The sequence below is a fragment of the Hemicordylus capensis genome, chromosome 4, assembly GCF_027244095.1.
Source record: "Hemicordylus capensis ecotype Gifberg chromosome 4, rHemCap1.1.pri, whole genome shotgun sequence".
Taxonomy (NCBI): Eukaryota; Metazoa; Chordata; class Lepidosauria; order Squamata; family Cordylidae; genus Hemicordylus; species Hemicordylus capensis.
The window spans coordinates 171,273,577-171,289,475 of NC_069660.1; the positions used below are offsets into that span (position 1 = coordinate 171,273,577).

The window sequence follows — 15,899 nt, forward strand, 5'->3', positions numbered from 1 at the left end:
ACTACATCCCTAAGCCTGAGACTGTGTATGCTCATTCCCTACATAACAACCAGAACCTTATTTATAACAAACTCACAACATTCTCAGGGTGACTCACAAAAAATAAAAGTGCTTATCCTACACAACATCCCAACAAGCTTCCATCCTGGCTTCCAGTCCAAAAGCAATTGCTACAACAGTTCTCAGCTCAAATGTTTTAAATAAATAAATAAACAAGTAAGTAAATAAGTAAATAAGTAAATAAATAAATAAAGCCACAGATACTGTGACACATTGAGGGAAGCTATCCAAGTTGCACTCCGTAGACTGATTAGCTTTTGGTGGACAAGGTAGTCCCTTCAACGTTGAGTGATGTGCAAGAATACACACAAATGTTCCCCAGTTCTTAATCCTCAGTTTCCCACACTGTACTCGGCACACTTTACCTTTACCTTACTTGTGAGCTATGACCAGAAGCTGACATATTTACCACACTCTTCCCGACAGGCTTTCTGTGACTAGCATCCCCCAGTCGGCCAAACTTCATGAGTCATTTACAGATGGCCAATCACATCATTTGTACCTCCTCCCTTGCCCACCATACATCTGTTCTATCCTGCCCACTGCTGCGAAGGGGCAAGGATAAGCAACATTTCAGATAATTTTAAAGCATTGTGAGTGACAACTTCTATCCATACTTTAAATGAGTTTCAAGCACAGTTTGAAATAGAAGCAACATTTTTTAAAAAACATGGCCAAAGTAGATATCACGGTAAAAATATGGCTTCTTGTTTTTGAAAATTAGCTGAGTTATTTGAACAGAAAGCTCCTTTATTCCAGGCTGCATATCCTTTGGTGCATTAGGAACCAGTGGCTCATTTTTTCATTGTTTGAGGCACAGAATGGTGAATTAAAAGTGAGGCAAACATCACTTCAGATATAAGGCCTTTCCAGATGGTAGTTTAGTGCAGGGTTGTTTTTTAAAGCTTCAGCACAAGTTTCTCACATGGTCTAGTTCATTGTCCAGATGCTTCCATAGGCTCCCTTGCAATGTGGTTTGATGTTCTGGCCACATGCTGAGCATGGACTTCACACAATCTTCACAGCACCACCTGCCAGCCAGCCACTTTTAAGTAGTAACCATTTACAGAAGCCTATGCAAGCATCTGGACTGTGAGCTAGATCCAGTGAGAAACTAGTGCGGAAGCTTTAAAAAATGTACACTAAACTACCATCTGGAAAGGCCCATAGAGAACAAAGGGGAAACAAACAGATCCCTCCCAGAGACCATTCTCAGAGAAGGGATGAGATCTTTCTCAATCACAACCTATTACCTTACTATCAATATCAACTTTTGGATGGTCCTTCTCCTAACCATACTGAAAAAGTGGAACAGCAGAAGGAAGAGGACGCACAGACTCATTACAGTGTGTGATATTATTGTATACTATGCGTGATTTATGATTATCCTCCCTGTAAGGACTAGAACGGAGATATTGGGGTACAGAGAGACAAAAAATTTGAAAGAAAAGATACGAGATTTCAAATACTCATGTAGATTTCCTGAAAACCAGTGCTTTCAAGGAAAGGATCAAATAATACAAAAAATGTACTGTACAGTGAGCAATAGAGGTTTCTTAGATGTTCAGGTTTCAACAATTTGGAACCTTAACTATATCGAAACTATTCAAATAGTATCCTCACCTCGCTGGTAAGTTGATTTTCCCCTGAATGGCTGAGGAGTTCTTGGGAACAACCAGTTAAATTCCTTGGATTCACCTGTGGGTTAGGAGGCTCCACAGAAAACACAGGAAACAGAGGCCTGAGAAACCTGAACTCGCTGTTCAGAGATCCACCCGCTAAACACACCTCATAATTGTAAGCCTGGGAAGGTGGTCCAGTACTGGAATCCACAGGATTGTCCTGGAAATTAGATCCTGCTGGGAAGTTAGGTGCAGAATTGTAGTCCTCAATCATTTTTCTGTGCTTCTGAATCTTGATACCGATAAACACCACTAGTGAAACCAGGAAAATGAATGAGATGGCTGCCAAGCATATGATCAGATACATAGTCAGACTTCGGTCTTCCTCCTCTACTGCTTCATCCTTAGGAATTTCTATAATTTTCATGTAGGGATCAGAAAAGCCTTCCACCAGAAGAATACTGAGGGTTGCAGAGGTGGACTGGAAAGGGTGTCCATGATCTCGGACAACAACAATCAGCTTCTGTTTGAAGGCGTCTCGCTTATTAACTGGCCTCATGGTTTTCACTTCTCCGTTCTGGGCCCCCACAGTGAAGAGACCTGGTTCTGTGGCCTTCAGTAATTCATAGGAAAGCCAAGAATTCTGACCGGAATCTCTGTCCACTGCCACCACCTTGGTGACTAGGTAGCCTGCCTCTGCTCCCCAGGGAACCAGGTCATTGGATGGGGAGGTGCTGTTCTGGAGAGGGTAGAGGATGAAGGGGGCATTGTCATTTTCATCCACAATCAAAACTCGGACATTCACTTCTGAGCTCAGAGGTGGGGAGCCGCTATCAGAGGCACTCACAGTTGCTTGAAACTCTTTTATCTGCTCATAATCCAGAGATCGGAGGACATAGAGGTTCCCAGTTTCAGAGTTGATGGAAATGTAGGAGGATGTAGAGACATCACCCACCTTCCCAGGCAAGAGCGAGTAGGTAACTTTGGCATTTTGCTCCATGTCCAGGTCAATAGCACAGACCGAACCTATCAGCAGACCTGGTATATTGTTTTCCCATAGGTGCATTTCATAGGATGACATCTGAAATACTGGTGGGTTGTCATTGACATCTGAGATGTGAACATTAATAATTCTTGTTGAAGTGAGTCTTGGAGAACCTTGGTCAGTAGCTGTGATGGTGATGTTATACTCTGAAGCTTTTTCTCTATCCAATGGCCTTTGAGTTAGTAACTGGTAATAATTATTCCCTATGGCTTTCAACACAAAGGGCAGGTTTGTGTTGATGGTGCAGGTGGTTCTGCCATTCTCCCCAGAGTCTTGGTCTGTGACACTGAAGAGAGCCACCACTGTGTCTGGGGGAGAGTCCTCGGATAAAGGAGTGGTGATGGATGAAATGGTCACTTCTGGGGCATTGTCGTTTCTGTCCTCAACCTCCACAATTACTTTGCAATAAGTAGAGAGGCCTCCTCCATCTGTGGCTCTGATGTTCATCTCATAATGACTCTTTTCCTCATAATCTATTCTCCCTGCAATAGTAAGTTCCCCAGTATTTTTATTCAACTTGAATAATCTTAAGACATTGTCTGTCATTTGACTGAACGAATAAGTGATGTGTGCATAAGAACCAAGATCTTTGTCACTGGCTTCAATTTTAGTTACCAATGTATCTAGCTGGGTATTTTCAGGTATTTTAATTTTATAAAGAGATTGACTAAATTGAGGCACATTATCATTGTTGTCCAAAACATCAATGATTATTTGTGTTGTGCCAGTTCTCTTTGGGAGTCCTCCATCCACAGCTGACAGAATCAGGAACAATTGTGGATCCTTCTCACGGTCTAATGGCTTCTCCAGTACTAGTTCTGCATATTTGCTACCATCACTGTGACTTTGCACATCCAGCCTGAAATGTTCATTAGGACTAAGTGTGTAGTTCTGAACAGCATTTTCTCCTTTGTCCAAATCCTGAGCTAGTTCCAAAGGGAATCGGGTATTTCTTGGAGTCTGCTCAGGTATTTCAAAAAGGAATTGTTTTTTGGAGAATTTGGGGGAATTGTCATTCACATCCTCTATTTGAACTTCAATTCTGTATAGCTGGAATGGGTTTTCCAGCACTATTTCTGAGTATAAGATGCAAGGGTCAGTCTGACCACACAGAGTTTCTCGGTCCATTGTATCCTTTATAACCATATTCCCAGAATGAGAATCCAGCTCAAAATACTGCCTGGAGTTCTTAGAAACCAACCGGGCTCTACGAGCAGACAGTTCCTTTACATCTGTTTTCAAATCTTTTAGCACATTAGCCACCAGAAACCCTCTTTTCTTTTCCTCAGGCATTGAATAGCGGATAGATTCACACATTGGTACACACGTGCAGAGATACAGAAAATAAAATAAAACTTGCCTGCTACTGAGATGCATTTCCATTGTCCTCACTTCACACTGAACTAGATCTGAAATGCACGGTGGTTTGTTATATATATCCAAGGCAATTGTCTCTTTTTGCTAGATTAATCTTTGAGAATTTATAGTGGCTTTTTCCTCTTGCAATTTCTGAAGATTTGCTTGTATGAAGATGATCTGCAGCCTTTCTCTTTGGTAATTCCTTTTTCTCATTGCTACAAGCTCTCTGGGAGAGCAGCTATTTCCCCATAATCTGCTCTGTGTTGTGCAATACCACCACCTTGTGTTTGAACTCCAACATGACTTCCTTAAACATTTTCCACTACCAACCTACATAAAAAGATCTGTAATGAGAGGCCAGTGGGGGTCGGTGGGGGAGAAGCTTCTTTTAATATTTCTTTACATTTCCACTTTTAACCATTACCTAATATATAAAACAAGCTACAAATTGGTTCTTACTTGCAAGCTTCCCTCTCCACCAAGATACATTCTGAGCATCTGTTTTATCATCAAACAAGAATGGATAACTAATAGGGATTTTAGGGATAAAAAGCCCAATTTTGGGAATAGAGACATTTTAGCAGGCTACTTATGATGAAGGAAGCAAATGTTCCCCCCACCCCTTCCAATTTTATTCACACATGAGTTGTCTAGAAAAACAAAAAGTACCAGCGGCATCTTTTGATTGAGTCAAATGTAAACTAGAAACCTCACTGTTCTTCCCTATCCTTAATGAACTTCATTTTGGTGTACTAAAATTGGACACAAAAGGTTGTATTATCACAATGGGGACAGAGCATAGCCATCCAACTGAGATTTGGAAGTGTTCTGAGTTTGACAGGTACTAAAACCATTTCTTTTGGGAACAGAAATAAAACATGTGAAATCCCAAAAGAAGCTTGTTGTCAAGATGGAGTGTGCAGAATCCTGATGTGAGCAAAAGTGAGCGATTGCTCGAGGCTGCTGTAAGGCTCAATGGGGCCAGCCGAGGCCAGGATGCCACAGTGATCTCTTAAAGCAAGCAGTGGGAAGAGACTCCAGAGTATAATGACTCTTAAGGGGCAGGAGGTAGTGATGGGGTAGATCACCAAAGCCATCCAGCAATAGGCTTAGGAGCAAAAGCCTGAGTGAATGGGAAGTAGGGAAGCAGAGGGCTGAAGAAGCTGTGGTAGGGGGCATAATGGGGAATAGTGGGAGGGACAGGAAAGCATGGAGCAGGAGTGCTGAGGGGAATCCTTTAGGGATTAGAAACAGCAACATGTGTTGCATTGATGAGAAAGACATTGGGGAAGAAGGATTATGGGCCATAAAATAAGGTGCAAGAAGAAGGATATGTGGCAATCTGTTTCACACACATTTGAAATAAACATCAAGACCTTTGACTGCAGCTCTGTAGCTAGTATAGATTTTAGCAACAAAAGGAAACACAAGGAACCAGGCATGTGCAAAATGTCTTGACATCAAAAGATTTTTGACTCATTTCACGTGTCTCAAGCTCGAGACAAAATGGTCTTTAAATAAAGGGCCTGTTTCAAGCTCAAAACAACACAACCCAATTTTGATTCGAAATGTTTTGATATTTCGAGTGCCATTTTGGAGGCCTGCTTTTCCCTTGCTGATTGGTTTTCTGGCACTGGCTTCCTATTGGCTTGTGATGGCCTTGCTAATTGGTTGGGTTGTTATCATGCAAATCAAGTGTTGTCATGGGCAACTATGCCTCCATTGGCTGGGGGGAGCAAGGTTTGGGGGAAAGGACCAACATATGTTAAAACATAGCCTACTTGCCCGTTTTTTTGTGGGTTGGGTGGTAGGTAGCACCCATAATGCCCTAGAACCCAACCCACTTTGGTGTCCCTAGGAGCTACCCATGGGGATCATTGGGGTGTTATGAGTTTCCTCATTGTTCTCTATGGCCAAACCACTTGGACTGTTTCTAGGTTTGTTTCATTGACACAACCAGGCCGACCGCTGTTTCAACAGGATGTTTCAACCATCTGTGATTTGTTTCAAACTTGAAACAAAATGAAAAATCCATTTTGTACACATTCTGACAGGGAAACGTTAGAAAGGAAGAAACAGATATCAAATGTAACTTAATTGTGGGTAGGTGGGGGATTCAGTATCATATTACCTAGTGATGGGACAAATTTGCCATTTGAAAAGTATCACCACATTTTAAATCAGGCCCAAGTTCAAAATGGGGTTCATCCTGTTGCACTGCCAGCCAGCCTTTCCTGCCTGCTCCCAAGCACAAATGACCTTACCTCTGAGAAGAGGAAGGGATAGCTGGCAACAGGAAGGGCCCACTAGGGCCAGTAGGATCACATTTAAAACAAGACTGACGATCCCATTGTCTAGAAAGGGATTTCCTGGTCCTGTTTGGAATCATTTTTTGTCTTTCTCCCAGGCAGAACTGACAGCTACACATAGGAAACTATGGGAAATCCAGGATTTTACCACAGTTGTTAATGGGCAGCAACATGTCCCCCACCTCAAATGTAACAGCAAAGACAGGACTTCATGCTCCTTCTAACTTAGTTCTTACTTCATGTAAACATGTGCCTTTTGATATTTAAAACATTGCCTTGCTAATGTTTATCTATATTATCTTTGGGAGGGGGGCTGTAGCTAAGTATTTTTTAGTCCAGAGCCAATATTCTGTAGTCCAGAGCTAATATTTCAGATTAGACATGGAAGTGAGCCTGAGAAGAAAACAGTGAGACTTTTCACAAGAGCATCTGGGGGAAGCTCTCTTACCCTGTTTCCCACAGATGAGCAGAACCTCCTTTTGACTCTGCAAACTCTGTGAATCCAAAGAACTATCCCAGGATGCACTGCACTACCAGTAGGCGGGGAACCCTCATTACATCTTTAGCTACCCACTGATCGGCCACAAAGAGGCAGGAGGCAAGATCAGGCCTACTGAAGGCACTGGAAACAAACAAGCATAGAGTGTGCTTTGCAGAGCAGCCCCTGTAGCCCCAGTACTCTATCACAAAGCTGGCCACTCGCTGCTGGGAATTGCTACAAAAGGGAAATGTTCATATGCAATCAAAAACATTGAGGTGGGGTTGTTCTCTTTTCATCCTACTTTGGTAAAAATCAAAGTAGATAAGCTTGGAGGGATCTTTGTGGGTTCTCATGAGCCTCCAAACCCGGACTGCATGGCTCCAACCTTCATTTTTACAATTGTCTAACTAGCCCTAGCATATGGCAACCGTTGAAATGTAGTCCAGGATAGTGGTAACAGAATTTTTTTCAATAGGATTACATGTGGGTTCCCAGCAGGACTCAGAACAAAGCTCTGAGTCAGGGTGTTCCTTAGTCTAAGGGAAGACAGGAAGTGGGGAGTAAGGAGGCAGGGCTCTAGTTAAGTAAGAGTTTGCTCTTAATTCACTGTGCCTGTATACAGCACGTCTTATATGTAAACAGAAAAACGGTGGGTAGCATTTTATTGATTATGTTTTTGCTCACATAGGAATCTTGATGTTTCAGTCTTTGAAATGCCTCCCATACCTTCTTCGTCATGAACCCCACCACCCATTGAGATAATCAAGAGAGGTCCGTCTGCAGTTGCCGCCAGCTCATCTGGTGGCTCCTCGGGGACGGGCCTTCTCCTCTGCTGCCCCAAAGCTTTGGAACATGTCCCCTGTTGAAATAAGAGCCGCCCCATCTCTGACAACTTTTAAAAAGTTTTTAAAGATGCATCTATTCACCCAGGCTTTTAATTAAACATTGTTTTAATATTTTTAACATTGTTTAAAACGTTGTTTTAAAATGTAAATTGTTGTAATGTTGTAACTTTTTCTGTATCATTTATTTTATTTTAACTAATGTTTTAATTTTTCTGTTGTCATTTATTTTAATGAATGTTTTAACTTTTTCTATTTGTTTGTTTGTTTTGTTGTAAACTGCCCAGAGACGTGAGTTTTGGGTAGTATAAACATATGTTAAGATAGATAGATAGATAGATAGATAGATAGATAGATAGATAGATAGATAGATAGATAGATAGATCTGGAGTGCATGCTGCTTCTGTGACTATGTTATGTAATGTCTGGAAAGAAGACACGGATAAGTGCAGGACTCAGGCGTGTTTGCAGTGTGCAGTTCAGACTGAAAATCTGCCCACTTTGAACGTATAACTGTGTAGCTGAGTCTGAACATTTGACTCAGACTGTTGCATAGTCCATTATACGGGATCCAATATGCTGGATTTCCCCTGGCCATTGGGGTTTGGATTCTTACCTTGGAACAACTTTCAAGGCATTTTGGTGGTTTTGCATTTCTGTATATCAACACTTTTGTTTTCCTTCCAGATATGCAGACCAGCTCCCAAAGCACAAGCTTAGTACAAATAGCCATTTTGCTGGGCTGAAATGAATGCAAAATTCCAAAGGAAGAGTGCTCTGGCAACAAAGCTCCATTATTTTAAAAAAATGGTTGATTGTCTTGGGAGGTTGTTGTATGTGTTGGGCCATCGTGTCTCATAGGAGAATTAATGCAGCATCACTGTCTGTCTTTTTTGCTGTTTCCATGACCATGCGTACAGATGCAGGTAGATGTACCTGCGTACAGATGCAGGTAGGGCATGGCAAACTTGTTCTTCCAGGTCCTCATCCTCTCTAGCATCTTGTTCCTCTGCGAAACTGAGAGACAGGAGATATGCCACTGGGATATCTTTTCCAGGCTTGTATTTGACTCTTACCTTTAGAGCTGCAGAATCATCCTTTGAAATCTTAGTGATGCTGAAATGAGAGGGTGTTTGTTTTTTAAGTTCTCTTGTGTTTTGTTGGCTGTTTTGACCATTGCCAAATATGTACATATTGCTGAAATATCAGACATGCTCTACCAGAAGCAAGCAGCTCCTTCTCTATCTGGACAGGGCTTTGTTGATTCGGCATCAATGCTCTTGAAGTATATCCAGGGCTGCTCCCACTAATGCCGTGGAAGACACTACAAGTTGTGATAATACTTTCTTGCTGACTTTTATTTCTAGACTGATGAAAGGAATGCTTCATAATTTCAAAGATTTGGTCCAGATTGCTATCATTCCAACACCATTCTGTCTTTTTCCCCTCATCCTCTTCTGGGCCCAAGTCTCCTAGAAGTGTTGTGATGAAGTTAGTTGAGACTTGACCAACAACAAGTGACTTAACCCTAGGATCATTCAATCTCCTTCTGAGAAAATAGTGCCTTTAGCTGTTTTATTGCTTCTGTTTTGATTGGGTCTGGTTTAAAGCTTTCCCTTTCTACAATATCACTGAAGTAGCTCATTTGCTCCATCTCAATTTGCATTTTGTTCACATCAAAATGTATTGAAAATGAGAGAGCAACCAGTATTGATTCTTTGTCCCTACAACCCCATCACTGATGCTGGATGGGCACACATCCCACCCTACAGAGATAGTCTAGTGGCTTAGAGACTGAGTTGTGAATCAGGACATCCCTGATTCAAATCTTGTTTCCACCATGAATGTAATAAGTAGCCTTAGGCAAGCCACTCACCTTCAGCCAAAGTATGAGGATAATAATATTTACTTACCTTGCCGAGCTGCTGTCAGGATTACAGCAAGATCAAAAAGCTCTATACAAATACTATTATTACATAGCAATAAATACAGGACTTGTCTCTTCCAGAGGCAGATTGCCACTCCGGATATGAATATGGCTAAGTTGCAGCATTTACTGACCAGGTAAGTTTTATTTCTGTGCAACATGGATTTAATTTTCACTTGCTCATTCATTCACTCATTTCAAAGAAGAATGAGTGCATTCTGTGTGCATCCTTCATCGCAACTTCTTTCTCATCAAAGCCTCTTCAACTGCAACACGGTTCAGAGAGCTTAAATATCTACTGCCATGTTTACCAAGAGCACCACCTTACAATAATGATCAGAAAGCACTTTTCAGTAACTTGATGTAACACTCGATTATGGAATATACTAGTATTTTTAAGCCCGTTATAACAACGGGCGCTAGCCTTTTTACCCCCCTTTATGTGTTCTTCATCTTTTTTTCCTTTGTGTGTGTGTGTGTGTGTGTGTGTGTGTGTTTGTTTGTCTCTCCTGTCCCACCCTCCCTCCCTCCTGCCCCACACTCTGGCCTCTCTTCCTCCCGCTCCCACCCTGCTCACACCCTCCCCTTCCTGTCAGCCTCCTGCCCCAGTCCCTCCTGCCACCCTACTCCCTCTTGCCCTTCCCTTCCCCCTCCCCCTGCCTAACTCCCTCTTGCCCTTTCCCCTCCTCCTGCCCCACTCCCTCTTGCCCTCCCCCCTCCCCCCTGGCCCACTCCCTCTTGCCCCACTCCCTCTTGCCCTTCCTCTTCCCCCCTGCCCCACTCCCTCTTGCCCTCTCCCCTCCCCATGCCCCACTCCCTCTTGCCCCTCCACCCTGACCCACTCCCTCTTGGCCCTCCCTCTTCCCCCCTGCCCCACTCGTTCTTGCCCTTCTCCCTGCCCCATTCCCTCTTGCCCTCCCCCCTCCAGCCCTCCCTCTTGCCCTCCCCCCTCCCCCACTTGCCCTCCCCCCTTCCCCCTCTCCCCTGCCCAGAAGAGTCTTGCGCTCCCCCCCCAACCTGGCAACTTTACTCACTGTTTGGAACGTGACGGAGAAAGGAGCTCGCAAGCAGAGCTCATTTCTCGGGCAAGCCTCTTCCTGGACTGTTGCATTGGGCGTAAAGGACGCCCAGCGGCAGTCTGGGCAGTGTCTTTGCTGAGAGAGGAGCTCTTTTTGTGAGCTCCTTTTTCCTCGGTCGTCGGGGTTGGTTCTTCTTTGGGTAAGGAGGTCTCGGGCAGCTGGGTGGGCGGTTGGCGGCGGCAGCCGCAGAGGCATTTTCCTGGGCCATGTTGGCCCTTGTTCATGTGTGGGGGAGCGGGGAAGGCGGGATCGGGCTACTGGGAGGGTGGTTGGCGGCGGCCGCCGCGGTGGCATTTTCCTGGGCCATGTTGGCCCTTGTTCATGGGGGGGGGGTGCGGGGATGTCGGGCTCTAGTGTGGGGAAGTCGGGCCCCAAAGTTTTCCCCCTGGCCGGCTTTAGCGGCGACGCCAGGCCTCGGCGGCGGCTCCGCCACCACCTCGGCCGGCTTCCCCCGCTGCCTCTTTCCCCTCCGCCTCTTTCCTATCTTCGCGGCGGCCGCTTCTGGCCCCGCCGTTTCCCTCGCCGCCTCTTCCCGGCTTCTTCTGAGCAGCCGCTTCTGGCCACCCAAGATGTCCGCCGGGTACCGGCGAGCGTGTCTCCCTTGCCCTGTTCTGCGCCTGCGCTTCGCGCAGGTGCAGAACAGGGCAGGGAGGCACGAACACACGCTTGGTGCCCGTCCACGGACGGACACCAAGCGTTTTATTAGAGAGGATGATTACTCTTGTAGCTGAACTGAAAAGCATCACGCCTGAATTAATATGAATCATTTAATTGAGATTAACTCACAGTTCACACATGCCAGTCATTACTCGTTGTTGCAGTCATCAAGTGGTAAAACATGCATGTTCAATGTTCAATTTTTTTATTACAGCCATTGGCCAGCCAAAAACATGCATGTGTGAACTGGAATATTGGTTTGGAAGGGATGAAAAGACCTTCTGGTCCATCTCAGAAAGCAGGATAATTCACCTGCCAGTTCCACATGAGACTGATCAGCCTACAATCCATATTATGGTGCGCCACAAGTAGAGAACAAGAAAGATGCCTGTAGAGCCTATACTTGCGGGTGACTCAAGCAACTGAGCCAGGCCTTCAGAGGAAAATCAAAACAAACAAAAAGCATAACCAAATGAAAGAAGCAAGCAAGCAAGCAAAAAATTCAAAATTACTCTCAATGTTACCTGAGGAGAATTCCCGAAGGAAAATTCCAGAACATTATTACCACATAGACCGGAGAATGTTGTTGTTGCTGATGCTATTATCATCATTTTCTAGAACACTGCACTGGCTAACATGATGCGGGAAATTACGCAAAGGAGTCCCATTGAAATCAAAAGGACATTAGTCAATGCCTAACTTGTCATTTTAATATCAGTGGGGTCAATTTGAGTAATTTTCCTCATCATGCAGCCCACAAGAATTTCTGAAGTGAAGCCCTGTTTAGATAGATCATTAGTATGTCATTTCAGGAAGTTGAGAGGAAGGTAATGGCTAATCTAGAGATACACACACACACACACACACACACACACACAAATACCAATGAAGTTTTAGTCAACAATATTATTCTGTTACATATTCCAATATCTATTGAAAGCTGACAAGATTAATTAGATTTCCTCACCTGTGTCATGGAGTCTCTTTCCTCATTAGAATGGGAAAATTCTTTTGAACCCTCTGAAGGACTTTGATTTGCTTGGGAATTGGGTTGGTCCGTAGAAAGAACAGGAAACATAGGCCTGAGAAACCTGAAGTCCCTGCTCAGTGAACCACCAGTCAAACAAACATCATAATGGAATCCTTGGCGGAGTGAGCCAGCACCAACATCCCAGCTATGATCCCTGGAACCCTGTTCTGCAGGGAAAGTAGGTAGTGCACAGATATAGTTGTCTTTGGAGGCCCTGCTCTTATGGATTTTGATAGCAATCAACAACACCAAGAAGACCAAAAAAATAAAAGAGATGACAGCCAAGCCTATGACCAAATACATGGTCAAATTATCATCTTCTTCTACATCTTTTTTTGGGATGTCAGTGAACTTCAAATATGGGTCTGAATAGCCATTCACTAGGAGTATATTCAGTGTTGCAGTGCTGGACTGGGGAGGGTGCCCATTGTCTCTGACAATGACAATAATTCTCTGTTTGAATGTGTCTCGTTCAGTAATTGGTCTCAAAGTTTTTAACTCTCCGTTTTGTTCATCGATCATGAAAAGACTTGGGTCTGTGGCCTTCAGCAGCTGATAGAAGAGCCAAGAGTTCTGGCCAGAATCTCCATCGACAGCCACAAACTTCGTAACCCGGTAGCCTGTCTTTGCACTCCTGGGAACCAAGTCATTCAAAGAAGAGGTCATGTTCTGCAATGGATAGAGTATAAATGGGGCGTTGTCATTTTCATCCATGATAACTACATGAACAATGGCTTCTGAGCTGAGTGAAGAGGAGATGCCATCAGAAGCCCTAACTGTCACATGGAAATGCTTTATCTGCTCATAATCCAGAGATCGGAGGACATACAGATTCCCGGTTTCAGAATTGATTGAGACATAGGAGGACACAAGTCCATCACTGATTTTCCCTGGTAAAAGAGAGTAGATAACTTTGGCATTCTGCTCAGTGTCCAAATCAATAGCATGGACTGAACCCATCAGCAGACCAGGAATATTGTTTTCCTTTAATTGCAATTCATACAATGACTTTTCAAATACAGGAGAGTTGTCATTGACATCTGAGATTTGAATATTAATAGTTCTCATTGAAGTGAGTCTGGGAGAGCCCCAGTCAGTGGCTGTGACTGTGATGTTATACTCTGAGATCTTCTCTCTGTCTAGTGGCCTTTGGGTCACCAACTGGTAATAGTTCCTGAGAGTGGGTTTTAAAGCAAAAGGGAGGGTTGTCTCAATGGAGCAGGTGGCTCGTCCATTGTCCCCTGAGTCTGGGTCTATAACGCTGATAAGGGCCACCACAGTCTCTGGTGGAGAATCCTCAGGTAACGGGTTGGTAATGGAAGTTACAATTACTTCTGGGTCATTGTCATTTTGGTCCACAACTTCTATAAGAAGTTTGCAATGTCCTGAAAAACCCCCTCCATCAGAAGCTTTAATGTCCATTTCATACATCGTGCCTTCTTCATAATCAATGAGTCCAGAAACCCTGACCTCTCCAGTATTTTGATCTAACTGAAACATTTTGAGCAACTTAGCGGGCATGTCAATGAAAGAATAGGTAATTTTAGCATTGGGACCTTGATCCAAGTCACTGGCTTCAACCTTGGCTACAAGAGTTCCCAGTAGACTGTTTTCTATTACCTTCACTTTATATACAGATTGACTGAACTGTGGGACATTGTCATTAGTGTCTAGAATAATGATGTGTACCTGGGCAGTTCCTGTTCTCTGTGGGATTCCTCCATCTGCAGCGGTTAAAATCAGCATTACTTCTGCCTCCTGCTCTCGGTCTAAAGATTTATTTAGCACTAGCTCTGCATATTTGCTGCCATCCCCACGAGTGTGAACATCCAACTCAAAATGTTCATTGCTGCTGAGTTTGTATGACTGAACACCATTTGACCCTATATCAGGATCATGGGCTCTTTCTAGAAGGAAGCGGGTGTTAATGGGAATCTGCTCAGACATTTCTAAGATGATCTCGTTTTTTGAAAATGTGGGAGCATTATCATTCACGTCTTCTATCTGTATCTCCATTCTGTGGAGCTCTAGAGGATTTTCCAGTACAATTTCTGATTGTAACATACAAGGGTCATTCCTCTCACAGAGAGCCTCCCGATCTGTTCTCTCCTTTATAACCACATTCCCTGAGTGAGGATCCAGCTGGAAATACTGCTTGATGTTTTCAGAAACCAGATGGGCCCTACGAGCAGACAGCTCCTTTATATCCAGTTTCAAGTCTTTTAGCACATTAGCCACCAGGAACCCACTTTTCCTTTCCTCAGGCACTGTATAGTGGATGCTCCCACACACCATGTCACACACAGAGAGATACAGAACAAGAACTGTACCTGGCCTTTCCCATGGTCCTTTTCCCATTATCATGGCTGCTTCCAATTTCTCTGCACAGATACTGCTGCCAGGAAAATCCTTTTCACCTCAAGTATGTATTTAAGCTGAAGAAACTGCTCTTCCCTTCTTTCCTTCTCCATCAGTTGTGGGCAACTCCCTCCCTCCTGCTTCCTCCTTTTGCTTCTCATTGGCTGAATGCAATAAATAGAGCTATGAAATTAGAATATTCAATCCATTCCTTTTTGGGGCAAGTCTGCCATCTTGTGGTTTCCATGGAATATGACTAACCAATTTGTGTCAACTTAAAAGAGTTCGTGATCATTACCTGTGCGATGAGTAGTGCTGGCCCTTAATTTTCACCTAATAAAATATTTGACAAATATTCAAGTCTTGTGCTCTGTATGAAGGGTTTGAGGGCAGACACAATTTCATGGGGACCCCATCTCTCTCTCTCTCTCACACACACACACACACACACACACACACACACGCTTGCCAATTAAGGAAGTACTGGCAAAAATGGGCAGGGAATTTTGGACTAACACTAGATAATATTCACTAAGTATATATGCACTTAGTGATCTTTACTTTTCTTGAGTCTGGAAATACAAGTAAAATCTGGGGCAGTCCGCATACTTTATCCCTTGACCTTTCCATTGTTGTTGCATATTGCTTGACACGGCTGCTGGAGCTGCAGCATCAGTAGTAGTAGTAGTAGTAGTAATAGTAGTAATGTCTAATAATCTTCTGACAATGCCCCTTTTTGTTTGGAAGAATGTCTTGTGGCACTCTTCATCCCAGCCATAATACTTCCAACCTTTCTTCTTCACCATCAACCCTTACTTTGGCTCTTTCTTTGAAAGGAGATGTGCAAACATCAACTCTCATCTTAGACCAAAAGGGTTTTTGGACTACTGAGTAATTCTAAACTCTAAATCCCAAACCACACAAAGGACTCACAACTCTTGGTGTCAGGATTATATACTGTATCTCAGAAACAATGGCTTCTAAGACAAGGGAACTGGGGAGTGCAACAACTGAGTTGTAAGCATCAGATTTATGATGGCACTGTCTGATTTTTCAAAGCTGATTAACTGGAATAAATGCCACTCTTGAACCTTAGAGCACAATAAATACAAAGAAGAAAATTGATATTA

General features: G+C 43.6%; 1 protein-coding gene across 2 annotated transcripts in view; it reads right to left on the reverse strand.

Annotated features, from left to right (window-relative positions):
* Window positions 1-14,733, reverse strand: part of LOC128325220 (protocadherin beta-16-like) — a 157,488-nt gene extending 142,755 nt beyond the window's left edge. The window contains exon 1 of one of the 2 annotated variants that reach the window (XM_053250777.1): window positions 12,349-14,733. In XM_053250777.1, coding sequence (XP_053106752.1) covers window positions 12,349-14,706 — 2,358 coding nt within the window. In that variant the 5' untranslated portion in view covers window positions 14,707-14,733. Of the gene's footprint in view, window positions 1-1,683; window positions 4,082-12,348 lie in introns of those variants that run through there. The other variant, XM_053250776.1, reaches the window with a different exon arrangement.
* Between the last annotated feature and the right edge of the window lie 1,166 nt (window positions 14,734-15,899).